The 27,211-nt window shown below is 35.1% G+C and overlaps 1 protein-coding gene across 1 annotated transcript in view; it reads right to left on the bottom strand.

Moving 5' to 3' along the window:
• Positions 1-5,329: 5,329 nt before the first annotated feature.
• LOC115623901 (hemicentin-2) overlaps positions 5,330-27,211 on the bottom strand; it is a 69,813-nt gene continuing 47,931 nt past the window's right edge. The window contains exons 3-7 of the mRNA XM_030518455.1: positions 24,534-24,604; positions 16,687-16,847; positions 8,041-8,249; positions 7,268-7,373; positions 5,330-5,627 (exon numbers count right to left, since the gene is read on the bottom strand). Of these exons, the coding sequence (XP_030374315.1) occupies positions 5,512-5,627; positions 7,268-7,373; positions 8,041-8,249; positions 16,687-16,847; positions 24,534-24,604 (663 nt within the window). The 3' untranslated portion in view covers positions 5,330-5,511. The remainder of the gene's footprint in view (positions 5,628-7,267; positions 7,374-8,040; positions 8,250-16,686; positions 16,848-24,533; positions 24,605-27,211) is intronic.

The raw sequence follows: 27,211 nt of genomic DNA, 5'->3' as shown, positions 1-27,211 counted from the left end.
TATGCCTGGTTAATAATGTTGGACAATTTTTAATCCAACTTGAACGAATTCAGTAGTTGTTAAAGGTTTTATAATTCAGCTAAGCATTAAATGGCTGATAAACTTTTAAAAGCTCAGAATATTGGTATGTAAAAATTCGAGAAAAATGATTAATAAAGCATTTTGGATACCATATCCACTTATTAGAATTTAGATATCTGTTATCTTCTTTAAAAAATAGAGTTGTTGAAAATTGCTGAGTATCCGTTTTTTTCGAATCAAGTACAAGTACAAGAATTCGATATTTTCAAGGAAACAGTTGATTTGTTTTACTAAATTAATCGCTTTCAGATATCAAGAAAGTTACAACAATAATGTCATGTTCCAAAAAATTAATAATTGCCCGGATTAACTTAATGATTATTTTTGAAAATACCGATAGCCCCACAACAACAGTAGCGTTGTGGCAGTCAGTGGAAACAACAACAGCTGATGCGTCTCAGCATATCGATAACAGAGAGCCAGCGATAAATCGTATTGTAAACCATTACTAGTTTTTGCAATCGCTCTGAAGTTCCGCACCAGTATTTTCCTTTCTTTAGCGGAAAACGACGTTGCTTGTGAAAATGAATAATAACGATGTTGTGAAGACCACAGAAAATCAGCAGGGATTCACATTTACTGAACTACTTAACCTCGATTCTAAAACGCAGGAGGTCATTTATAACTCGGCTGTAGCCGCAAAAACAGTAAGAGAGAAGAGCTGTGCCTCCACTTAACGTCGACGACATTACGCGGAAATTGCTGCAAGCTGCTTCGGATAACACTCAGACTCAAAGAGTCAGACATTGAGGAGACTATGCGGATCAGATCAGATCTGTATCAGATCTTCGTACAACAATTTGCCGGTGATATGGCAGGGGCATAGGTCGCTTAGTACCTGCATTGACAATTAACACATACACTGGCCAGGTGCAGGCCTACGCCGTCGGCCAATACGAAACCCAATCCCTGCTCCCCTCGCAGCAGCCGACAAACAAGACTCTACGCCAAGTGATCAAAGGATTCGCCACGAACGATAGCACCCGTGACGCTTTATGCAAATGCATTACGAAGTCGCTGAAAACTGTGAATTTGGTTGAGGAATAAATGGGATCTACGTGATGGGAACCGCAACAGGACACAGAACTTTTGGCATAAACATAAGAAACGATTTCAACTAAGCATTTATTAAATCAAGTTAATAATTGATAATACAAATTACATATTTTTTGTTTTTTGCTAGCTTTTTCCAAAGAGCAAATGAATCTATTGGCTGCTTGTCTGCAATCGATGCCGCCGATTTGTTCATATATGAAGTAGTTGCTAAATGTTGTTACAGTTAATAATTGAAAAAGGTATATGATTATGTCTCTGGATGAATTTTTCAATTAATTCCAATTACTTGTGACCAGCTATCAGTTATTAATCGCAGTCAATACTTACTAATCGTACTTCTTAATCAAGAAATGCAGCTCATTGTAAACTATTTTCAGCAAAAGTTTTGTTTTGTTTTGCAACTACAACAAAATAAATAAAATAAGTTATTTAATAATAATAAATCATGTATGAGAAAAAACTGGCACTCAACAGCAGTTCTTCCAACGCAGCACAACCATTTGCTTGTAGTCCAACTTGTTTTTTTTTTTTTTTTTTGCATTTCAAAGGAGCTATCCATGAAAATGTTTTGACAATTTGGAAATAAGAAACCACTTGAACCGCACTTTTGATTAAAACACTCCAGAGAGATAAATAGTTATTTAATTCATTATTTATTTAATGCAATAAATTTCTCAGTTAAAGTTTCACATAGTTTGGTTTTGTCGTTTATAAGTATTTTGTTTTTAGATGGTACTTAACATAATTTCGCTATATGTTTACACCGTAATTGTTTTTAAAAATGTATTTTTTTTTTTCGTCTTGTGGTTTGATTTTAATCTGCATATAATATATGTACGTATGTATTTACAAGTAGTTGTGCATTAACAAAATGCACGATTCAACTTTTCTATGCATTCCATGTTTTAATTACATTACATTTTAAATGTCTAGCTTCATGTTTTGCGACACATCTAATTATTCGTATGTATTCCCTTCGGTATGTAAACACTTAGAGCTTAGAAATGTATTTTGATTTCGTTTTGTTTGAAGTACAATATTTTAATTGCCATACTGGCATGAGACTTATACCTAAGACTTTATTGTTTAACATTTTGTTTCTGCTGGGTAACTACATACAAGTATGTAGGTAGTATGTAGGAGTAGTTGGTTATTTCAACGGTACGGGAAATTTGTTTAATATCCGACTAATTATAGGTGTTCAGCTTGGGGGGAAGCAGAGAATGAAAAGTGGTTCGCATACGGGCTCTTAACCGCAATGTATTTAAACCGCAAGCGCTTCATACGTGTTAATTTCCACACCGACTACTGGCCAACAAACATTTCCTGCACCGTCCTCCTCCCCATCAGGCTCTTTTACATTCATCCTGTCAGCCTTCGGAGCATTTGTGTTGTTTAAAGCAGAGAAGGAAAAAAAAAAAACTGCGACCGCACTTTTCCACCCATTTGAGTAGTGTTTGCTCGCACGTTGCGGTTAATTTTATTAATCACTCAAACGTCGGGGCAGGGCAAATGTTGCGCATACGCACAGTGTGGCATCCGGTGAACTGCTCGAACAGAGCAACAACCACTGCCCAGTTGCGTTTTAATGCAAACTTAATTACAATTTCATCTTTGCAGGAAACGAAAGCCAATTACACTTATAGGCATTAACTCTTTTATTTTTGCACTTTTTTTAAATTTTAATTTGAAGGCAAAGTGTGTTTGGGCTGAAGAATTGAAGACCAATTTAAAGCCTTGTTGTGAAAAATAACTTTTCATTGACATCTCTAATTATTACATTCATGAAGTGTTTAAATCTTTCTTAGTTTCAAAACGAAAGAGCAGTTTTAGCTGGAACTTCATTTCACTTTCAGCCTTAAATATACATTTTTTGCAGAGTTGTGAAATATTTCCAAACTAAAGAAAATAAGCCTTGTATCCTGCTTTAGCTTTGAACAAGGACTCACATCGTTTTAAATCTCTTTCGACAGACGATCAATTTATTATAACAGCTTGTTTTTAAACTCTCTGCAAGGCTTTGTAATTCAAATTTTCCCGATTGCTAAAAAACTGTGTGAGATTGTGTCTGTAAGTTGTGTAATGTTTAATTTCCATTTGCAATTAAGCTGCTGGCTTTAAGCACGGCAGGTGCAAGGGCAACTCACGCTGACTGCATTTTTAATTAATTTGCACAATTTTTATTTAAAATCATTATGAATCGTTTGCATTAAGTAAAAAGGCAGCGCTTGTACAAATATTTCATCTTTTTCTGCCCAAATCAGTTGTATAATTAAAATGAGGTTCGCCGAGTAAATAAATAAAAGCATGTGCCTTACATATAACGGTTGCTGTTGCTTTGCTTTCTGCATTAATTGTATAAATACATAGCCACATACACACATACATAAGTATTTGGATCGGGGAGTGTATACATGTATATGAATGTGTTTTGCATATATATATATATATTTTCTTTTTTCCAGTTTAAATGCAATTTATTTGTATTGGTATCTGTATAGTTTTTATATTTACTGGCTGTTGTTTGCAATTTTTTTATTTTGGAAATTATTTTCTTGCTTCACTATTTATTTACCTTCATATGAAATTAATTTACATATATGATTAACATTTTATAATAGAATTATGTACAGTTGCAAGTTACATATACATACAAGTACATGTTAGTCTCTCAATCAATATATCTTCTACGACTATCAAATTTATGTGTGTTCGTGTTATGGTTGTTGTTGTTGTTCTCGTATGACAATATTCTTTTGCATTTATGCGGACATCTGATTTAATAAATGGAAATGGGTTGCAATTCTCTCTACTCGCATGCTGCGTTTTGTGACTGTTTGAAATTTTTTTGTTGAACGCATCTGATTGGATGCAATTCAATTAAGTTTTGAAAATACGGACACAAGAATTGTCTTTTATATTGGGTTTTCATTTTGTCAGCAATGTTTTTAATTCCATTGCTTGTTTTCACTTTTCACATTCAAGTCACCCCACCCGCATAGATGTGACATTGGCAAGTGGAAAAATGGCTTTAATGTTGTTCTCCTTTAATTGAATTCCGCTTCTACCTCAATTCGCAGGTGCCACAGAAATCTCAAATAGTTGCTTGGAAGGCTCACCATTTTATTTTTTTTTTTATACCCTGTACCCGTAGGGTAAAAAGGGTATATTAGGTTTGTGCAAAGTATGTAACATGCAGAAGGAAGCATCTCCGACCCCATAAAGTATATATATTCTGAATCAGCATGACGAGAGAAATCGATCTAGACATGTCCGTCCGTCTGTCTGTCCGTCCGTCTGGCTGAACGCAAGGATCTCAGAAACTATAAAAGCTAGAATAACCAAAGTTGGTATCCAGATTCTCCTAGGTCCGAGAAAGGACGAGTTTATTTTACTTTTTTTTGCTCGACTGTAGCGTTCTCTCTTGTCTTTTTTTGAAAAGACCAAGTGATGGAAATGAGAAATTCTAATGCAATTTTACTATAATTCAAATATTATTAATGGAAGCATAAAAATCTCTGTTTAAACTCTATTTTAAAATACTTTCTTTTGAAAGACTCGCATGCAAACGCTGTAGAGATTTCCGGACACATGTAACATTTTTATTTTCCAGATGAACAAATACTTTTAAATGACTCTTCTACTCGTTTTGTTGATTGCTTAAGACCTCTCGGAAATACTTTGAATTTACACAATTCGAGCTATTTTTCCAACCAAAGACTACTGTTCAATTTTTGAGCAAAAAAATGTTTAAAAGTGTGAGATTTTCAGAGTTTTAAAGAATAAACAGGCATTTGAAAGAAAACTGCCAAAAAAACTTCATTTTTTCTGGCAAAGGAATCAAAAGAGAAAGCTTCGTTTGGTCAAGAGCAAAATGAAATGGAAAGTGATTTATGCTGGGCTTGAATATGCAAATGAGCATTCGATGGCATTTCATTTGAGGGTATTGTTATATAGTGATTCAGTTAAGAATATGAGAACTTTTCAGCTTAGATATTACGTTTTATTACTAGTTGCTTAGAGCTGGTTTAACTTAAGATTACTTGAATGTAGTTCGTTTGAATATTTTTTTGAATGGAAAACAGCAGTTTGTTCCATTTATATCATATTTTGAATGGCAGAAATGCATATTTGTTCCTGTATCTATGCAGAGCTTTTTGAATTCCCATTTAATAGATAAAATCACGCAGCTTACAACATGCATTGGATTATTCTGTCTGTGGTATTTATCTTATAATTGTTGCTATGAATTTATTTATATAATTTTTACTTTTGTTGGCAGAGTATTCGCTTACCGATGCCAATTATCTGGCTTCCATATCCTTCCAGTGCAGCTGCTTACAAATTCCGAACAAGCGGCTTGCCAGTCACATGTCATGTTCGATGTCCACCTCCGATTATTAGAACGCTCAACAGCAGCGCTACGATGCACACAGTATATGCCCGGGTGATGGGTGCCGATGAGGTTACCGCCGATGCCGATGATTCACCTAAAATTAGCAACTTCGTTATAAATAATGTAAGCCGAGTGAGATTTTCTGAGACCGATTTTCTAAAAGGGTTTTCAATAAACATTTCAAAGAAAAAGCTGTTTAAATCTGCTAGTTATTGAGAACTCTCTTAAAAATAGATAATAAGTACCCGATGATTCACCTAAAATTAGCAAATTCATTATAAATAATGTAAGCCAAGTGAGATTTTCTCGGTATTTGAGAGACCGAAATTCTTAAAGGATGTTTTCAATTAACATTTCAAAGGAAAAGCCTTTTAAATCTACTAGTATTTTAGATCTCTCTTAAAAGTAGATAATAAGTACCCGATAATTCACATAAAATTACCAAATTCATTTTAAATAATGTAAACCGAGTGAGATTTTCTGGGTATTTAAGCGACCGATTTTAAATTTACTAGTTTTTATATCCCTCTTAAAAATAGATAATTAGGGACCTCTGTATTTAAACCTGCATAATAGGCTATCTATCTTTTTATTATCTTTTTTTTCCACATACTTAAATTGATTTTATTCTTGAATGTAGCTTGGATTTTATTGCACGCCTCAGCCAGCTTATCAACTTAATTAATTCAATTCAATTCAAATTTTTATAAAATAATATTTGAGAATATCTTTAATACTACTATTGTATTGTAAACGAGCTTCTCGTTATTTTTGTATACCAAAAATTATAAGAATGTTGTCTTTTTCGTATATGAATTGTTTCATAAATGACAAGTGCATATAAAAAGAAGGATTTGGGAACCTCGGTTCATTTTAGTTAAATTGTGGGGCCTAACTAATATTCTTTAATAAATAAAAAACAAACTAATAAAATGCTAAAGAAAACTAATTAACAAATTGGACAAAATATTTATAATCCAAATATTTATTGAATATTGTATTTAATTATTTATTAACTCAACAAATGTGAAAATATATTATAATATTATAAATTAAACTAAAGATATGTAATAATATTATTATTAAGATTTGAACTTAAAAGGGAAGGGAGCCTAAGAAAAAACTGTAAAAAAATTAATTAATTATCTAATTAATTTTATTTGCCATATGGCCTGCCATGTGTGTTAAAAGATATTATAGATTGCAAAAGACCTTTGCCTTTGCGAATACAAAGCTTTATATTATGAATATCTAATAACTGGTCCTAATCTTTTGTTCTTTTTTATGGTTAGTCTAAAATCGAAAATTATAAAAGTTACTGTTACTAAACTAGGAAAACACATTTCATTTATATTTATGTTCAACTTCTGCTTATTTTAAATATTTATTTTATTTATTTTAAAGTTAACTTCGATATCAAATAGTTCTCATACCATAGAAAAAAATCTGGCAAAACTACCGTAAAATCTAAACAAAAAACTTATAGTATGAAATAAACAAAGATTAAGAGACTGTTACATTTGTTGAGGTCAAAAGTAAAAGCTCCCCAAATGTTAAAGCTTGTATAATAATAATAATGAGAGATATCGCTTTCAGACAATATTTTTAAAACATGAATATTTGAAAAATGATTTAAAGCCTGTGCACCATATACGAGTGCATGGTGGAGAATAAATCAAATTTGGAAGCACACAATGGCTTGTAAAATCTGTTCCTTTCGTAGGCTACACTTACCATTTATAATGTTGAGCGTTACGGTCGCACTGGGGCTGTTCGACGGGCTGCATGTGTAATTGCCAGTATCACGTTTCTTGGCCGACTCGATGATTAATGAGCCGATCTGCAGTTGTCGGCATTTACCGAGTCAACAAAATCAGCGTAGAACGAGAAAACGAAGAAGAAACTTTTAAAATGTCATTCGTGTGTGTGTGTGTGTGTGTGCAAGTTTTATGCAAATTGCCAGAAGCACAAGTTTCGTGTACAAACTAATGAGCAACAAGACGAAAACGAAAAGTTGAAACATAAAGAGCCCCTTGCAGGGAAAGAGAAGTGAGGAGTGCGGAAGGGGGGATGGGGGGAGGGGCGTTTAGATTTGTCAGAGACAGAAATTAGCACACGTGTGTGTGTGTGTGTGTGTGTGTGTGATAATGTCACGTTGCATGTGCCACAGAGCTAATTTAGAGATAGTCTGAAATTGTGGGGCATGGCAGCACGTGTGGCGGCACATAAAGAGAGATATGAAACCTACTTATATTGTGAGCCAATTATGAACGCAGGAATATAAAAATAAAAACGAAACTTTTACCATGCACATATTTTAATTTCGTCTCCGAAAACGGGACAGACAGACAGGCACGGTCACGTGGCAGTGTCAAGAAGCCATTTGCAATTGAGTGAAATTAAATTAAAATCAACAAGGGAGCCATTGTGCAAAGAAGCTGCCGAGCATTGGGGCTGATTATGAGGCTGAGTAAGAGTGCGGGGGATGAGAGGAATGTGCTTCTTACCGTGCTCTGGCCATCGCCATTGGCCTCGGGTAGATTTGGATCTAGTTGCGTGCGATGGCGTCGCGAGTCGGCGGCCAGTTGCTCAGCGCCATGATACCACATTATAAATGTGGGTGGCTCCAGAGCGCCCCGAACTATGCAACGCAGAACGACATTGCTGCCAGCCTTGACGTAGCGATCCGGCTCACCAAGTATTTCGGTGCGAGGAACTGCAAAGATAGATAGAGAGAGAGAGAGAGATGGGGAAGGGAAGTCTTAGTAAGCGAAAGCAAATATGATGAAAACTAAATGGAAATTGCCCTCCCGAGCACTGTCTGTGTCTGTGTCTGTGAAATTGTGACATTCGCGCTAATCTATTAAATTAACAGCTCGGAGTCACGTCGCACACGTAAATCTACACACCTTTTGGGGTCGACACAGGCACGGCAGACACTAAAGAAAATCCACTTTTCAATTTTTCACTTACATGATTCCACCAACGCTTGGGTGCTTCTATTTGCACCCACAGACACGACCCTACTGGCGCCGCAGACACGCACAAGCCCACCTGTACCTGTATCTGCACCTGCTCGGCTAAAACTATGCCTTAGCAAGTTCAGTTAGAAGTTGTGCCAAAATAATATATACTATATATATGTATGTACAGACAGAAAAAATTAGATATTACTTCCGACAATCGACTGCAATCGATGCACTAAGAAAAAAAGTTATCACGGTTATGGTGAAAATGAAATAATATTTACAAATATTGTGAACAAATTTTCTAGCGCGAATAAAAGTTTGTTATTTCTCAAATCAAATGGTTAATTATTATTTAATACTTTAATCACTTTTAAAATAATAAATTAACTGCTGCTGCAACTGCTTTATTTCATAAAAATAATTTGTTATGTTGCCAAAATAATAAATATAAATTAGAATTTAAGGAAATAATAAGTAAGCAAAAGAGCGTTAATTTCAAAAGAACAAAATAATGCGATTCATATTGCATTTAAAAAGGAGTTCTTAGTTTATTTCTGAACTTTGCGAAATTAATGAGCTTTGAAGAAAACCTCATTCAGATTGATACTTATCAAAAAAAAAACCTTAAATATTATAAAAGTATTCAAGCATTTAATAAAAATTGCTTTTAGAATGTGAATTATTTCCAATATTTTTCTAAATAATCCCTAAACTTAAATAGCCTGAAGTGAAGAACTTAATGTTTTCAAAACAAGCAAGTATAATAAAATCTTAAAACTTTTGATAAAAAGAATTTTTCAAAATATGAAACAATGAAAATTTGAACTCTTTCGAGATCTATTTATTATTTTTGAACATTCTTTCAGTTCGTTCGAAACTTTTCCTAAGTGTATGTACTACTCGTGTATGTTTTAAAAATAAACGAAAGAAGTTAGAAATGCTCGCGCATACTATATATATATGTATATGTGTGCATATGTATATATTTTAGTTTTCCATGGCATTTCAACCCCAACCCCAACCCCACTGCCACTTCATTTCCTTTGGCTACGTGCGCTTTGAATTTCGACAAAATCACGTATACGCCATGTTTTCACTGCTTCCACTGCTCGTACACAAAAATGTGCAAAATAAGTGTGTGCTACGAATTTGCACAAAATGGCGGGCAACTACTACGTGTATCTGTGTGTGTATGTGTGTGGGTATGTGTGTGGACGGATGAGTGCGCAGCAGTTGCTTCGGCTTGACACCGAACTGTGTCAGCTTGTCAAAATCGTCATGTTGCGCGTGTTAGTTTTTCAGCTGCTTGACTAGAGATGTGCACGACAGCATAAAACGGCACGGCGGCAATGGTATTAGCACACACACAAACACACCCACCGACACCCATACACATACTTACACTCACGTCCGCTATGTGTGCGTCAACAAAATATTTTACTAAACTACCAAATGAAAGTTGTTGCAAATACTAGTTTTGAGCTTTTCATGCAGAAGGCACCTAATTTGGAATCTGTTGGATAAGTGCCTCAAATGTTGTCATGCATAAGGAATGCAACAAATTGAGAAGTTTTGAAAAATATATTTACATATAAAAACATATATACATATATTTTCATATATTTAAATAGTTCATAAAAGCAGCAAGTAGTTTTTCCTCAACATTTAATGCAACTCCATTTGTGCCCGTTTATGCATTGATGGAATTATTTCTGTGCGGTTATAGATCGTATACATCGTTGTATATTGAATTGAATAGCTTCGATTTGGATTTTGTGCAAGGTTGGAAAATCGTTAAGACAAATGCTTTACTCCAAATGTAAAGTTTTTTTTTACATAGCATTTGCGAAATTGAAACGTTTCAGACTCAACGGTGCATCTAAATTGTGGAAATTTATTTGCCTATCTTGAAAATATTTGAACTCTCGCAATTTTTTCACAACGAAAATTGAAATCAAAATTTAAATGACAGCTAAGAATGGTCTACAACTTTTAAATATAATAATAATAAGTTATAAGTAACAATAATAAGTAAGCCCTTGTAAGAATAGTTAAAATGTGATCAGCATTCATTCTACTTTTAACCACACTTGCCGAGAAAAACGCTCGACTGTTTTCGAAGCTTCAGAAGTAGTTGAAAAGACATATTAAGAAATGAATCATTTAGAGCTTTAATCTTGTGAAATGTTGCCTTGAATTAATCCCCTAACATGGACTTAGCATAGAAACAGCAAGAGATACATTAGGAAAGAGAGACTTGATACGCATAAGCAGTTCATTCTTTTACAACAACTACTTTCATTAAAATGTGTGAAACTCTTATCTTTATCTCAATCTATATCAACCTCACCAGAACAAATTCCGCATCCACAAGCGACAATAATTTGCACTGTCAATCGAAGCTATGCTTTTGTCGCTTCTACGTTCAAAGGACTCTGTCTCCCTTTACAGTTGACAGCCGTTAAATTGAAATTCGGACACAAATTTTCTGGTGGAAAATCAAACTATATGTAGAACAGAAAAGAGGGACGAAACTTTCAACAAAAGCCACAGTTCTAGTCGAAAATGCTTTGACAAGCAAAGGGCGGTCGAGGGCCGAAACTAAAACCGAACCGAAAGCGTGTGCGGTGAGAAACAAATTGCAGCAACTTATTCAATTAATTGAGTTTATGGCGAAATGCTTTTAGGGAAATTAGTTCAATTTCAAATGGGCAGACAGAACGCAGAAGCTTATAAATGGTAGCATAAAAACTGTCACTTCTGATAGCGGGATACTTTTGAAATCGCCCGCAGGCTGCAGGCTATAGCTCCTGCTACTCCTGCTGCTGCTGCTGCTGGTGCCGAAAAATTGGCTTCACCATACGAGATTAGCAGCAAATTAACTAAGCAGAAGAAAGCAACGAAATCCTGTAAATGAATGAATATAAAAAGCCAAACAAAACGAGACGAACAGAAAGGAAATCTCATAAAAACAAATCTAGTTTGTCGTTCAATGATGCAGAAAGAAAATTTATTCATTCGTTCCTTCATTTTGTGCAGTGCCAGTGTGTGTGTGTGTGTGTGTGCGTGTGTGTGTGTGTGTGTGTGTGTGTGTGTGTGTGAAGCCTGTGCCTGTGAGTTTCAATTCCATGCGTCGCACAGTGAGGCAATTTTTGACTCAGTTATTACGAACGAAAATAATGTAACTCCTTTTTATGTTCAGAATTTTCTAAAACTTCCACTGAAGTATCCGAAAAATTCCAAAAATCACTTCAACTGTTTTGAACCGATATGTACAATTAAAATTAGTTGTGTTTTTTAACAACCAGACGAAACGAATTGTCAACTTTTAAAAATTCGCTTGTCAGAAACTTTAACATTATTTTAAATATATTTTTTCAAGATATTTCGTTCTTCGAAAGAATTTCTTTCTTTTATTTGAAAAGATTTTTAATATAATAAGAGACAATGAAAATTACTGAAACTCTATTCAAATGTGGAATTAATAAACATACCGGTAATTATTAATTATTAATTTTAATTTTTGATTATTGGCATCTCTGAAGAAAACTGTTCTCCAAAAAAGCTAGCGGCTATTAAATGTTAAAGTGAAAGAAAGAAAACTTTCCCATCTACCACGGTGCATTGTCCTTCAGTTGTTTGTGCTTTCTGTGCTAAGTGTGAAAATGTGGCTGAACGCTTTTGCCATTGCTTTTGCAGCTCTGTTGCCAAACTCCTGAGTAAATGAGCCAAAACCAAACAAACTGACATTTTAGGCAGCAACAAGGATCACAAATACCAGCAAAAAGACCCACCAAAGACCAAAGCAATACACTAACACCAAACACATACATATAAAATCGTAGGCAGTGGCATGACAAATTGACCGAAAACTACGAGCCTATTACCATTACCCCAAAGAGAGATTTTTGGCCATGGATGGTCGTGTAACAGAAATCAAAAAGCAGGAAGGACGTATCAAATGAAATACGGTGGCAAGAAGCGAGCCAAAAGGATACACATGCACATCCCTTTACGCACACATACACGTACATGCGTAAACACATACACTTAAAGAAATAACGTATTCGAAACATTGAAACTGAGCGTTATTCTAAATGGGCCGCATTCAAAAATTTATTGCAATTTTCGAAGACTTTTTGTTTCAATTATTTAATTTGAAAGCGTTTCTAATTGGAATTTATGTTCTATTATTATTATTATTATTATTATTGGTTATATATTATTATATTATTTCTATTTATTATTATTTACATTATTAATAATAGATTAAAAAAAAGAAAATAACATTCCGTCTGATATTTAGAATACAAAATATGTTCAGATGCAAGCAAAATTTTCTTGCATTGAATGCTCAAAGAGGTTTACAAAAAGTTAAGTAATTTGTCATTTATAAGAGTAGATTTAAAGGATAACTTATATATATTTATTTATATTTATATATATATATATATTTATTTGTTATTAATTTCAAACTTAATAAATACAACAAATGGTTATTTTATTTCCAACATTTTCGAAAATAATTTGACTCGATGTTTATAAGTAAATTTAGAATTATTGAAAAAATAAATTTAATGTTAAGTTGCTAAGATCGTTAACGATTATTTTTCTGTGTGTAAATATGTACATATGTATATGTGAGCCACATGCAAAGAGAATTTTAGCCGTTTGCACAGACAAAACGATGCAATAAATACAAATTACATCATGGCTGGGCACATGATTCGCAGTTGATGAGGAGAGCGCGAGAAAAAGTGAAAAGCAAATCAAATAGACCAAGAGGCGACAACAACAACAACACGACAAGAGCAGCAACATTAGCTGCTTCTAGCAAAAGAAGGAGAGAAGGTGCTGCCGATAATGGTTATAGCCATGAGCCAACCAACGACCAAACACATTCATCCACAAGCGAACAAAAGGCAGATTGGACAACGAGGTGGCGGCGCATTGCCAAATGACTGCAAATAATGGTTGTGCTGTTCATAGCAAAAATGGCTGACACACACACACACACACATACACACAAGCACGCAAGCACTCCCAACACACACACACACACATGAATGCAGAGACTCTGAAGAGAAGAAGATAGCCATGAGAGAAAAAATCCAAATCTATTGTAGGTCTCGCACAAAGCCCAAACATCCATGTCAATGTTGGCCATGAGTGTGTGTGTGTGTGTGTGTGTGCGTCTGAATCGCATGAATAGAAATCCTTTATGCTTTAACTTGTCGTTAGATTAACGCAAATGTGGCCGCGCATACATAATTCCTTGCCTGTCTTGCCGTCTTCGAGGCAGTCAAGAGTTTGGCACGAGTTCCGCATTTGGTTTGTGGAACTCCGGATACCTGTTGGGTGCCTTAGCGATCCCAACGCGACAATGGTGTCCCGTTGAGTGTGTTGTCGTATGGCTCTTTAAAAAAAGAAGAAGAAGAAAAAAACAGACACACACACACACACCCATTCTTCTGTGTATGTTTAGCATACAAATTAGCTCAACCGGAAATGCGAAAATCACTTTTGGCAGCGCATTATGTCTTCCCTTTCTCCTTTCGCAGCAACGACAGCTTTTACCACATGCTGTGTTTTTTTTGCTCGTTCCCTTTGCATAAGTACACAAATACTACATACATACATGCACACTTATACATATAAAAGCAAAGTGTTAGTTGCTCTCGGCTTGGATAAAAGAAAATTCAATTTGTTACCGAAAATGTAAATGACTTCTAGTTTTCCTTTTCCTTTTACTGCCTCTACCCAATCGCCTCTGCCAACCCAAAAGTGCTACCAAATTGGAGGCTATGCTTAAGATGTTGTAATATGAGGTCATTTAAGGCGAGATTCAGAGTGAAAATCGTCGGGTAAACGCAAATGAAATTTACAACTTGCCAAATTAACTGCACATCAACACTCATGCGCCCACGCCTGCCTCTCTCACCAACAGACAATAAACGAGATTGGAAAGCTGATTACGTTCGGTAGATGGTAACTAAATTGTCGATTATTTCTTGGCCCAACGGCCGAATTTTTAAGTCACACATGCAAATAAAATCAAACCTGCAAAGGCAATAAGGTTTAATGGCAAATGAATTTATTTTAAGATATCTCAGAGCTCGTTTCTTTGTTTCAATAAATTGAATTGGTTGCCGTCTAAATTTAACTTGCCGTATTTAATACTATCGTATAGAGTATAAATTATAGAAAAGTGTATTAAATATTTATAAAAGTACGTGGAACACCGTAGTTGCTTGTTTGAGGACAACTGTGTTTGCGAGTGATTATGTGGAAAAAGCTAACTACTCCAGTTTGTAAAAAGATTTGCAGCATTTAATTGGATTTTTGGAGCAATTGACATTAGTGTTGAGAGTTTAGGGATCCGTTTAACTATAAGCAGATCCTTTAACAGATACACTTCCCATCAGATGTCGCAACTTTTCAATTATTCCTTCGAGCTAAAATTTATTTCAAAATTGAAATGAAAGTATTCATAAACATTTTCTTGTCAGCTAAGGCTACTTTTATTGAAATTACATCTGTTTGGAGGATAACCAAAAACAGAGCAGAATATGCTCCTGCAAAACTATAGAGTATTTGTAAATTTCTTTAACAAAAAGGTATATTGTTTGTAGCAAATGGAATCATAGAAAACGAATTAAAGCTCGTATTCAAAGCAATAAAATTAATTCAAGAGCCCACCAACTACGTTCTATTCTCTTCAGCTCAAGTATATTTCTGCTCACTATTTATGAGACAAAAGCAAATTTGTGATAAGAAAGTAGAGCTAGAGTTGATTTAATAAAAGCACGAATTATCAAAACAAAACAAAAAAAAAAACAAAAAAAAAACCATTTGACAAAATTTAAGAAAAAACACAACTAAAGGACCTTTTTTAGATTTAAGATTAAAATTAATATAAAACATAGTACAAATGTAGAAAAAGAGAGGAACTTAATATTATTTGAAACATCATTTTGGTAACTACATTTTGTTCATTATAGTAATTGTATTTGTTAACAGATTTTTGACCGTAATAGAGTAGATTGAAATAAAAATACTAAAACCCTCAGAAAGACTGGCTGCTTGGCTTATAAATTAAAATGTATAAATTAGCTAGATGAAGGCTTTATAGTTTGCTGTTATAAATCAAAAAACGGTTGTTGCTAGAATTCTGTTGTTCATGGCCTTTTTGTCAAGTCCTGTGACCCAAATAGATGGCTCCACCACTTCTATGTGGCTTTAAACATTTAATATTTTACTTTCCTGAGCTCATATACATTGCACACACACAAACACACACACACACAAACACACATATTCAAGTACTGCAATATATAGTAGGTAGATCAATGTCATGTCGTTCGGCCTGCAAGCGAATTTTCTTCTAAATCACAAATAGGAATATTCATGGGTCGTTCGTTCGGCCGTTGCAGTGGCATGCTCTGGGTTTTTTTTTTATTCATATCAATTAAGAGGGGGACTCCCCTGCCCCACCACCCACCACTCACCCCTGTGGCAGTTATCTTGGCCATTGCGCCCAATGCCGTGCAAGTTTCATGTGCACTTTTTTTTGCCTCCTGCAATTGTGCTTATACAAACACACACATGTGCATGTGCATGTGTGTGGGTGGGTGTGTGTGTGTGTATGTGTGTGTGGATGTGTGTGTGGATGTGTGCTGCTGTACGCAAACACGAAATTTAATTAACTTTTTTCCCTTTCGCTTGGCGTTGAAGCAAGTAGCGAGCGAGAGTGATTTAACAAGCCGCACGCTAAAGTTTTCTCGTTAAAAAACTTGCGAATGCAGTAAAAATTTCTTTGTCGTGGTCAAAGAGAGTTTTCAGTTTTTCAATGGAAATGCAGTGCCCACAATCTGAATGCAATTTAGTGAGTAATTTCAAATGCAGCAACCGCATGTAAGATGCAAAGATCTCTTTCGGCATACAACTGTTTGTTAAGCTTCTCCCCCCCACCCCCTAACTCAACGGACACAAAGGTCCAGATCCATGCATGGCATGGCCATGGCATTTAAATTCACGAGAGTAGCCCCCAACAACTTTTTTCATTTGCCGCTTGACCTTTGGCTTTGCGCCTTCATTTTAATTGCATTCGCACTACGCCCAGGGTCTGGGTCTTGGTCCGAGTCTTATGTAAGTACTATATATATACGAGTATATGACACTCACCAACAACTTGGAGCTGCACACGGGCGCTCACTTTCGGCTCTGTGGAGACCTGGCACTCGTAGGCGCCAGCATCGCGCGCCTGCACATATTTGATTTGCAGGGTCCAGTATTTGTCTGGCTGCTTGAGCGCCAGAAATCGCTGGTCGGCTATGAAGACAGCTCTGCAAAAGAAACAGAGAACATTTGGTAAAAGGTTAATAAAATAGAAAGCAATAATTGTTAATGGAAAATGGGATAGGCTGGTAATTGGTTCACACTATTTCTAAACTGCATCTTTAACATTAGTCATAAAATGTTTTTTTCATGTATATATTCGTATTGGTTATTTGTAATTTTAAATCGTATATATTTAATATATACGTGCTTGAAAAATTGATTCAAATGGTGTAGAGAATACTTCGTAATGCCTGTAACATGGTCAGCAGACCATTTGTCCCTGGGCTCCATTTTATAGCAAACAAAATATACAATTTTTGTATTAAAATATGTCAAAACAAACTAATATTTTAGAATAAAAAGGACTACAGAGCCTAAGATCAGAATAAGTCATCATTTCCTTCGTATTATGTTTCGTCAGAAATAAAATAAATAAATACCTAAACTGTTTCAATTCGGCACATATAGTAGAACCCATCACACGTCTACCCTAACTCTAACTATATATCTTTTTGCTTTGAACACAAACTTTGAAGAATTTTGCAAGCTTAAATAACTTTTAAGAATAAAATATTTGTTTCGTTTTGCTTCAGCGCCGACGCTTTGTAGTATGCATCGATCGCCGAAGGGCGGTGGGGTGGAGGAGAGATCTAGGATGAACAAAACAGTCAGCCCACTTAAGCCGCTGCTAATGGCCACTCAAAAGACACTCAAAGTTATTTAGTTGCGGCATTTAAACTGTTCCCTAACGTCACTAAGTCGGCAACAAAGTTGTGCATGATGACTGCAACAACAAGTTGTACAACGAAAACAACAACAACAGCAACGCTTGGGCCGACATGCAAATGTCGCACGGGGCGTATGAGCACTAAAATAAGTTGCATTTAATGTCATTGTTGCAATATTTTTGCTGCGTCCCCCCCCCCCCCCCCCCCGCCCCCTTCCGCCAAGCCCCCAACACCCCGGCGACAACAAATATGCCCCAGCACTTTGCCTAAAGTGCAAAAATGTTTCCGTCTCCATGTTTGAAAATGTTGAGAATGCGCCTTCCACTCACATGTGCACTGCTGCTTAAGCACACTGCGCCGACTTTTGACTTTTCCAGCACTATTTTCCCACCCCTACTCCCACGCCCTCATGCCCCCCTTACACCGCCGTGCAAGGACATTGCTGCACTAACAAGTTTTGATACTAAACCCAGATTAGACCCTTGCGTTTTGCACTCATAAAACTCGACATTTTATGACTTTTGCCATTTCCTATGTGCCCCTCTTTTTGCTCGCTTGCTGGAGAAAAAAGAAGGGAGGGAGAGGCAGAGGGACGGAAGTATAGAAGTATAGCACAGCTCGTAGGGTAACTCCAACCTGATTGTCCGTGTTTTTCTTATCAAGATTTTGTAGTTACTTTATAATTTTCGTTTCGTTTAAAAGTTTCCACTTTCTACTTTTTCTCCCACATTATTTGCCATATTTTTAGATCATTTTCCCAACGCTTTGTTGGCTTTGCTGTTTGCCCGGTTTTCTTCGCATTTTCTTACTCAAGTGCTACGAAGTGACCCGTTACGGCATAAGTTTCCGCCTGCAATTTATTGCCGGCCAACAACAACAACAACAACCACAACAAAAATGTGTGCGGGCCACATAAAAAGTTTCGTCATGTATGGCCAATGCACATGTAAAAATATGTTTGATATCCGTAGAAGAAGAGGCATAAAAACTTGTTAATAAAACAGTCAAATACACATACATTCATACAAGTATATATGTACGAATATTATGGCAGCAGATTTGAAAAGTTTGGCGTAGGTTAAGTGACATTTGTAAACTTTAATTTTGTGGCATTGCCCCGATGGGAATGCAAGCACAGCATGTCGCTGGAAAATGCCGCTTTCTGTGGCAGAGGCGTGTAGTGAAAAGGCACTTGGCCAACATTTGAAGCCAGAAAAACAGCCAAGCAGTTCCTCTTTTGCCCCAAAAAATTTCTTGCACTTCACTCCATAGAATTATAATCTCTTGTCGGCACAATATAGCTCCTTTATTGCAATCTGTTCGCTTTTATAAGTATATTTGAGGCTACAATTTCAATATATACTATATTTCGAAAAAGGTTAAAGATAATTCTTCAAGACTTGCGGAAGATGAAGGTACACGTGATCAACCGATTTGAGAAATCAAAAATTTCAAACTATAGTAAATCTTGAAATAAATAAACTAGTAGATTAATTAGTTTACTTTTTCGGAATACAAATAGTTTACGTATAAATTGTGTCATTTATATGTAGATTGCATCGAAAGTTAAAGATTTATCAAACTCGCAGTAGGTGTAAAAATAATAATATAACATCGACATGTAAAGTAAATAATCTGAAAAAAAATAAATATAAATCATATCTCAAACGTCCTGAAAAAAGTGGAAAATCTTCAAAATTAAAGTTTCATTTTATTTTACAGCTAAATATTGGTTTCTGAGTAAGAAATCTATAATAAACAAATGAAAATCTAAGTCGGACGCCTTCACTTTGAAATAGCATTTGCATACTTATATACCAAAAATGGCATGGACCTTGACGGACAAAGCAACAACCGGTCACATGACAGGCGTCCTGATGATTAGCTTGCAAACAGGATAATTGAGTGGTCAATGGCATGCATGTCAGCAAGCAACACACGCCAGCAGTCTTAAGCATGTGCAGGACTTGCACTCTTTTCTCAAAGGAGTGTCCTGCGCTACAATGGCGACATCGGCAAAATATTCAATCTAAATTTGTAGGCACGTCCATGAATATCCCTCACTGATGACATGCAACAAACCCATGCAGCTAATGACAAGAACAAAGGACATGTTAGGAAGTGGCAGCGGCCATAGGAGCAACAATATTGCAGGCGAAAAGGGCAGCAGCTGCTATTCCTGCTGCCAACTACAAGATAAGGACATTTGTGTGAAAGCTGAAAACAGAGGCAATCGACTCTGGCTAATCCTAAATTCGAGTACATAACGAGTTTCTAATTAAAACAGCAATTTAGGTTCTGCAAGAATTTAAACATGCAATTTCATTTAAAGTCTTATTGTCACTTGTTTAGATGTGAGTTTTAAAATTGGAGAATTTAATTTATTTTTAATTCTAATAAGTACAACCTTGATGTAATGAACGAATAAAGATTTGCAGAGATATTATTTGAAACACTAATTACACTCATAATCGCATAAAACATATTCTTTAATCTATTCCCATTGCAATGTATACCGTATTCCATTCCCCAATCTGTCTCTCTAGGAGTTCTTTATCTTATTTATTCATACTGACTGACAGATGGACAACAATCTCTTCGGCTTTTCATGGTGATCAAGAATATACTATATATACTTTGTATTACATTTTTCACTTTGCTCAAGCCTCTTCTACACTTCAGATACGGAATATAAGTATGAGCCTCATTGCCACACAGCAAGGAGTTGCCCACATAAGTATGCAACGTTTTAATCTGTTGGCCCATTAGGTAGATCTTGTAAAATTCTTGTAAAATTGCAGTAAGCCCTCAAGCTACACAACACATCACTCGAAAGGCACACTTGAACTCTGGCTTATCGGACTACATACTACGAGTACTTCCGTGAGAGTGTCAAAATAAATATTTGCTTATGCAGGAGACGTGAGTCGCTCCGTAGTGTCATTACCAGTACGGCTGTCAGGCTTGCAATAAATTACGCCAGTAGAAAGGAGGTTCAGGTAACAGCTGCCGTAATTACCCACGGATAGCAGAGGAGAGCTGCACACAGACCGGCGGTCGACAGAGACCGGCGCTTCAAACCAAGTGCAAACAGAAATAATCTATTGCTGGTCTGTAAGTTCTAAAGCATGCGTCCATCGGTGCAACAAAAGCGAAATGCACATGACATTTATATGATAGTGTAAACACATCATTTGCGCTATTATATAAACATACACACACACACACACACATTTATCTCACATGGAATGGGGCAGAGCGAGCTAAAAGTTTTTGAAACCTATTCCCATTATGTTTGATATGCCGAGGAGCAGATACAACCAGGCAGCCAGATGGTTTTCTTTGAAACGCACAAAAACGAAGAAAACTTTCTAGATAAATGTGACATAAGACATTGGAGCAGGAAGCACATAAAGTACTCACAAACACACACACACACACACACAGATACAGACACTACTTCATAGCCATGCACAGAACCAACTGACAGCGGAAGTAGGAATGCAGGAAGGCTGTCTGGTTGACTGGTCGGCAAACAGAGAGCAATGGACACTAAAAAAAAACACCATTATTTTCTTAATTCGAAAACTATATAAATTCTCTCATCAATTATAATTATGTCTTCATTTAAAAATTAACTCAATCAGTCATTAAATTCAATTTATTAACAAAATACTTTCATTTCAAATGGCATCGACGTTCGTGAAAACTTTTTATAACTATCTTACTGTTATAAATTGTAAAAAAAATATATATATATATTTTGATTGGCAAATAAAAGTAATGATAATAATTCGTTGCTCCTTTAAAGTACTTTATTTTTATGGCAGAGGTGAGGAACAATTACATCGTAACCTATAGCTAATGGATAATTGTTTACATTTTTATGGTGAAAATAAAATAATTTGATTTCATTCATTTCACAATAAAAAAAAAAAAATAATAAAAAAATAAAATGGCATCATAAATTGGTGTGTATCTATAATTAGTTAATAATAACTTATCAACTTAAATATATACTATAAAGTGTGTTTCAGAGTGAACGGACAGTTTCTAATATATAAAAAAAAGGCGGGGGAAAAATTCATAAATTCAAAAATTAATCAAAAACCCATGAGTAGTTTACTTATATCGAAGACTGTTTTAATTAAATTTTTTGAGACAACTAAGACATAAATGTCTTTTCATCATGTAATAGAAAAAAAATTACCAAAAAAAAGCAACTGCCCAGCGAAATCAAATTTAAATGGATTTTTGGAAGAATAGTTTATATTTATGCAAAATTAATTTTATTGAAATCTTTACTTATTAAATTTATTAATTCATATATTATTTTTCTGAGTGTGCTGCCCTGCACTCGACTGCTGTAGGAAGCAATCAGTAGGAACAGTGTCTCGGTTAAATTTCTATGGCCATGTGCTTGCTGGTAGAAGACCAGTTGCAAGTCATTCATTCCTGCCAGCCAGCCATTCAACTGTTTGCCACTCTTCGCAGACAAACACATGTGAAGGAGAGGAAGAAGGACAAGAAGAGGAGCAAGAGGAAGAAGAAAAACAAAAACAAATATAAGTGCAAACATGCTGCTGCCACCTTATCTAATGTGAAAGCTTCATTGGTTTTACTTTTCTATCAAAGTAATAAGCTGGAGATGTTTGTTGGCCCACACCCAAAAGGCAAACGTTGCTAAAACAGGAAAACATAGAAGAAAAAAGAAAGAAAACCAAATGGTGGACAACCCAAGGGAAATGCTAGTACCATGGAGACACAATTTCAAGTGAAGTTTAGCTGGATTTAGAAAAATGCAATGCAATTGCACACTTTCGTTTCCGCTTCGTCTGTCATACGTTCAGATACATATATGCGTATATATGTAAGTAAGTCGAGACAAGGATTTCGAATGTAAGCACACACACTCACATATGTATGTGCTTAGAAGCCCTCATCGTTCTGCAATATCATTGATGGGACACCAAAGTGGGTTGCTTGTTATTTGAAACGCAGACTGCCGCACAGTGTGTTGCAACTTCCACTGCAACTTATTTAGTGCATCAAGCTGTGCTTTTAATTCATCTTGTTGTTGCAAATCGTTTTCAATTTACTCGGATTCACAAAGTGCCCCAGCATGGACGTAAACTTTTCGGGCAGGAATAAATTATGATTCTGTGCATTTTATGGAATGTTTTTGAATTTTGCCAACAATATTATGCAGTAGTTGGGACTAAACGAAGGCCACATTTTACATATTTAAGTCGGGGGACCAACAGAAAATGAAATTCCATTTTCAATTTAATGTTGTTTAGAATGCGAAACTGACTTTTCTGTGATTTCTTCGACAAAGTTGGGAAGTTGGTTGCAGCTGGAAAATAGGCAACTAATTCAATGTGTATATATCCTTATTTAAAGAATATGAATATAGGAGAGAAGAAAGCCAAATAAATTCAATGAAATATCATTTCTAGCTACTTAAATATTTTATAGACAATTCAATTAATTTAAACGTATAACTGTCATTCACTGATTTTGGTTTTTTTATATTCTCATTTAAAGAATATAAATATAGCAGAGAAGAAAGCCAAATAATTTTAATGAAATATAATTGTCTCATTTTTCATTTCTACATATCATTCACTTATTTTGGTTTTGTTAGTTACAAAAGTTGATTAAATATATTAAGAAATAAAACTAACTTATTGCAATGGATGACTTTAATAGCTCGTTAATGTCACATTAATAAATTTTATTTAAATTGAACCAATAGTATAAACAAATTTCTATCGAAAAATGAATATTCACATGGAAACTGTCCATAGACTATGTACTTCAAATAAAATTCAATTGCTTACAATAAATTCGAACTCGAATTTGTAAACAATTATTTAATAATTAATTGTGCATGAAAAATACAATTAATTTGCGTATTTTTCGGGTAAAAAAAAAACATGTATTTCTGTGTTGTAAACCAGTTCATTATTATGGAAACTTAAAACTATAAGCGCATTATTAAATATCCCTCCACTTTAACATCAAAATTTATTTGAAAATATTTTCAACAATGAAGGAAATTAATGAATATGTTTTCAAAACAGCAATTCTAATTGAATTGGAAACTTAAGCCGAATGGCATAATAATTATTTAAACTTCACTTCGCATACATTTTATTTTAAACTCTCACAAAAAGGAATGCTGGCAGCGTGTTAACTAACAGCAATGCCATTCATACAACGGTCGACTAAAATTAACACCATTTATTATTTAGCCTTAAGATGATTGTAAAATTGCTTTCGGCCTAAGCTGAATTCACTCTGCGAAGAGCTTTAAGTGGCTTCTGTTTTGCACTTGTATAATAATTACATATATGAGCATACCTAGAGTTTGGTCAGTTCGCATTGCAAAGGGCAAAAGGGATAATAAATACTGAGAAGCCTGCCATGCTGAAATGCGCTTACCAAAATTGTCAGCACAGATTTCGAGGCATTAATTATCAATTGCAATTTGGAAGATATTCGTATTCGTGTACGAGTATAAAATATATATTTGCTCACACTTGCGAACTCGACAAATGCAGTTCAGCTGGCCAATACATAAACTGGCTGCAGGAGAAAATTGAATATATACGTACATGATTCTAAATAAATAGTGTATTAAATCGGATTGTATGTGTGCTTGTGTGTTATTTCTTGAATAACACATTCAGCATCAATTAAAGCAAATAATAATACACATGTGGACTGCCAGGCTGTGTGTCCTTGTTGTGTCATATCAACTGGCACTCAAAACACGTACAAATAAACAGCAGCCTTGATTTAATTTTAGTTCGCATGTCTAACTGAATTATTTGCAATTTTCACCTTATCGCACTCTGAACAGAAAAATGGAGACGCATTCAATAATTCTTAGATAATTCCTCAAACTAATCAACTTAAAAATAATTGAGGAGACAGGAGGATGAGTTCATTAATTACCTGTCAACAGTTAATATGTGACCATCGCGCAGTCGGATCCAGGACACAGATTTGTTGCCAAGTTGTTTCACCTGCAAGAGAGACACAAACAATGATAGCAAATTAGAGTGATGGCAGTAAAGCAAACAAACACACAAACAACAAACAGGAAAAAATGCTCAAAAATGAAAGATGAAACAGGCAATATGTCCACCTGAGTTAGGATGTCAGCTACTATCGATAAATAAATTAGTGAAGCACATTGCACGTGTCCTATGCATGTGTCTCCTTTTACACATGTTGGCACATAAGCTCAATGCCACCAAACAAGTGGCCAAGGACATTGACAGACCGATATGTAAGCATAGTTACCATACAGGTCTGGCCAACCCCACCCAACACACAATACACACATTCGTCGACGCCAAAATACTCTTCACAATCTGTTCTTTTCCCTTTCCTTTATCCCCATTATCTTAGTCGGAATCGGTTAATTGACATTGTTAAAGCGATTTGAACTGAAAACGATTGCGATTCGTTTTTCACATTTTTTTTTAAATTATTTCAATCAAGTATTTTCAAGAAAGTCATTAAAATTTATACTATTTACAAATTAACTTTCCTTAGAAGGACATCTTCCATTTATACAAATTTATTTACAAATTAACTTTCCTTAGAAGGACTTCCTCCATTTTTAGGAATTTTATTTAAATTAATTTGTATTCAACTATTAACTTTATGTAATCAATGTAGCTTTTTGGTTATTTTAATTAACATTAATCAGGGTAAACTTTTATTTAATAATTTGTTATTCCGCATTTATATTAAATTATAAAGAAAATAATTAAATTTTGAAAATTAAATTTAATGATTTTAATATAAATTTATTCATTTTTTAAAAAATTATATTCGTTTCTCGTCTTTGGAGGATTTTGAAAATATTTCATTCTAATTGTCAACGAAATTCATTTATTTACCTATTTTTAGACATTTTAAAAAATATAATAACTTGTATAATTTTGTATTGTATTGTTCTCTCAAAATGTGTGCAAAATAATTCTCCATCATATATCCTGACTTTTTTTTAAATTTTCTTCAACTATGATTCCTAAACTACATAATCCCATACTAGTCTTCAGATAAATCTTAATGCAACCCTTTAACGAAATACGATGTTTTGAAAAAATATTCTTTCTAATTTTGTATAATTGTTCTCCCCATATTTGTGCGAAAAAATTCTCCATCATATATACTGACTTTGGTTTCGTATTTTCTTCACTGAAGAATCCCATACTTTTTTTCAGATAAATCCCAATGCAACCCTTTAACGAAAGACGATGTTTTGAAAAATGATTCTTTCTAATTTTGTATAATTGTTCTCCCCATATTTGTGTGAAAAAATTCTCCATCACTTTGGTTTCAAATTTTCTTCACCTAAGATTTCTAAACTACAGAATCCCATACTAGTCTTCAGATAAATCCCAATGCAACCCTGTCAGTACTGTACTTTAACGAAAGACAAATGTTTTGAAAAATGATTCTTTCTAATTTTGTATAATTGTTCTCCCCATATTTGTGCGAAAAAATTCTCCATCATATACCCTGACTTTGGTTTCATATTTTCTTCACCTAAGAATCCCATACTTGTCTTCAGATAAATCCCAATACAGCCCTGCCAATGCTGTACTTTTACGAATTACAGTTGAGCTCGCCTCTTCCTTAACTTTCTTCCACGGTTGCTAAGCGTTACGAGCTTTCATGAGCCAGCGCATGTAACACTTTTGGAAGGGTATGGTAACTGCCACTTGACCTGCCACACGCAAGACTCGTTCTTGCATCACACGGTGAAGCGTTTCCAAAGAAGCAGAAGCAGCAGCACCAGTGTCGTCAGTATACGAGCATGGGGAAGCAGTCGCCTCCCACTTATCCCCTGACTTGTAAGCCCAAGCCTTTATGAGCTTGACGTTTATTAGAAGCTCCCTTCAAGCGACAGCTCTGATTAAATTTGGCACGGTGTTGTGTTCACCCCCTCAGCTTTCTTTTCACTCATCACCAGCTTCAATTGGCACAAGGAGCTCGAGCTGTGGATGTAACAGCTGCCTGCCGGATTTACAAACATATCCTGCATGTTAATGAACTTTTGTGTACATACTATGTATGTATATGTACATATCTACTCGTATAGGTACATTTACATGCACATTCATAAGGACATACGAGTTTACTATCGTGTGCATGCATGTATTCGTATTGGCGCTATTGACCTGAGAGCTTGGGCTGCTGTTGTTGCCATGTCCAATTAGTGTCCTAAACCTATTAAGAGCCTAGTCCCAGGTACTGGCAGCTAAAGAGAAGGAAAATGTTGATTGAGCATTCTTTTTAAGCTTTAAAACAGATTTTGTTGTACTATTAAGTATGATGTGAGTTCCCTTTTTTTCAAAAACTTCAATCCACCATCGAACGTATCAGTCCGAGCTGCGAACAAACACGATAATTAATACTAGAAAACATTAATTTTTCATGAAAAATTTAACATAATGCAAGAGTTCTTGAAAGGCATATTATTATATTTTACTTTATTTAAATTGCTTTCGAAAACACTCCATGTCGCATTATTGATGATTATATAAGTAAAAAATCCTTTTTCAAAACTATCTTTTTCGCGTAACGTGATTTTTTTGTTTTTATCGAACGTTCCT

Source organism: Scaptodrosophila lebanonensis, unplaced genomic scaffold (genome assembly GCF_003285725.1).
Source record: "Scaptodrosophila lebanonensis strain 11010-0011.00,11010-0021.00 unplaced genomic scaffold, SlebRS2 tig00000053-arrow-pilon, whole genome shotgun sequence".
In the NCBI taxonomy this organism is placed as follows: domain Eukaryota; kingdom Metazoa; phylum Arthropoda; class Insecta; order Diptera; family Drosophilidae; genus Scaptodrosophila; species Scaptodrosophila lebanonensis.
The sequence above is the reverse complement of the archived record's forward strand: the minus strand, read 5'-3'. Positions and strand labels throughout refer to the sequence as shown.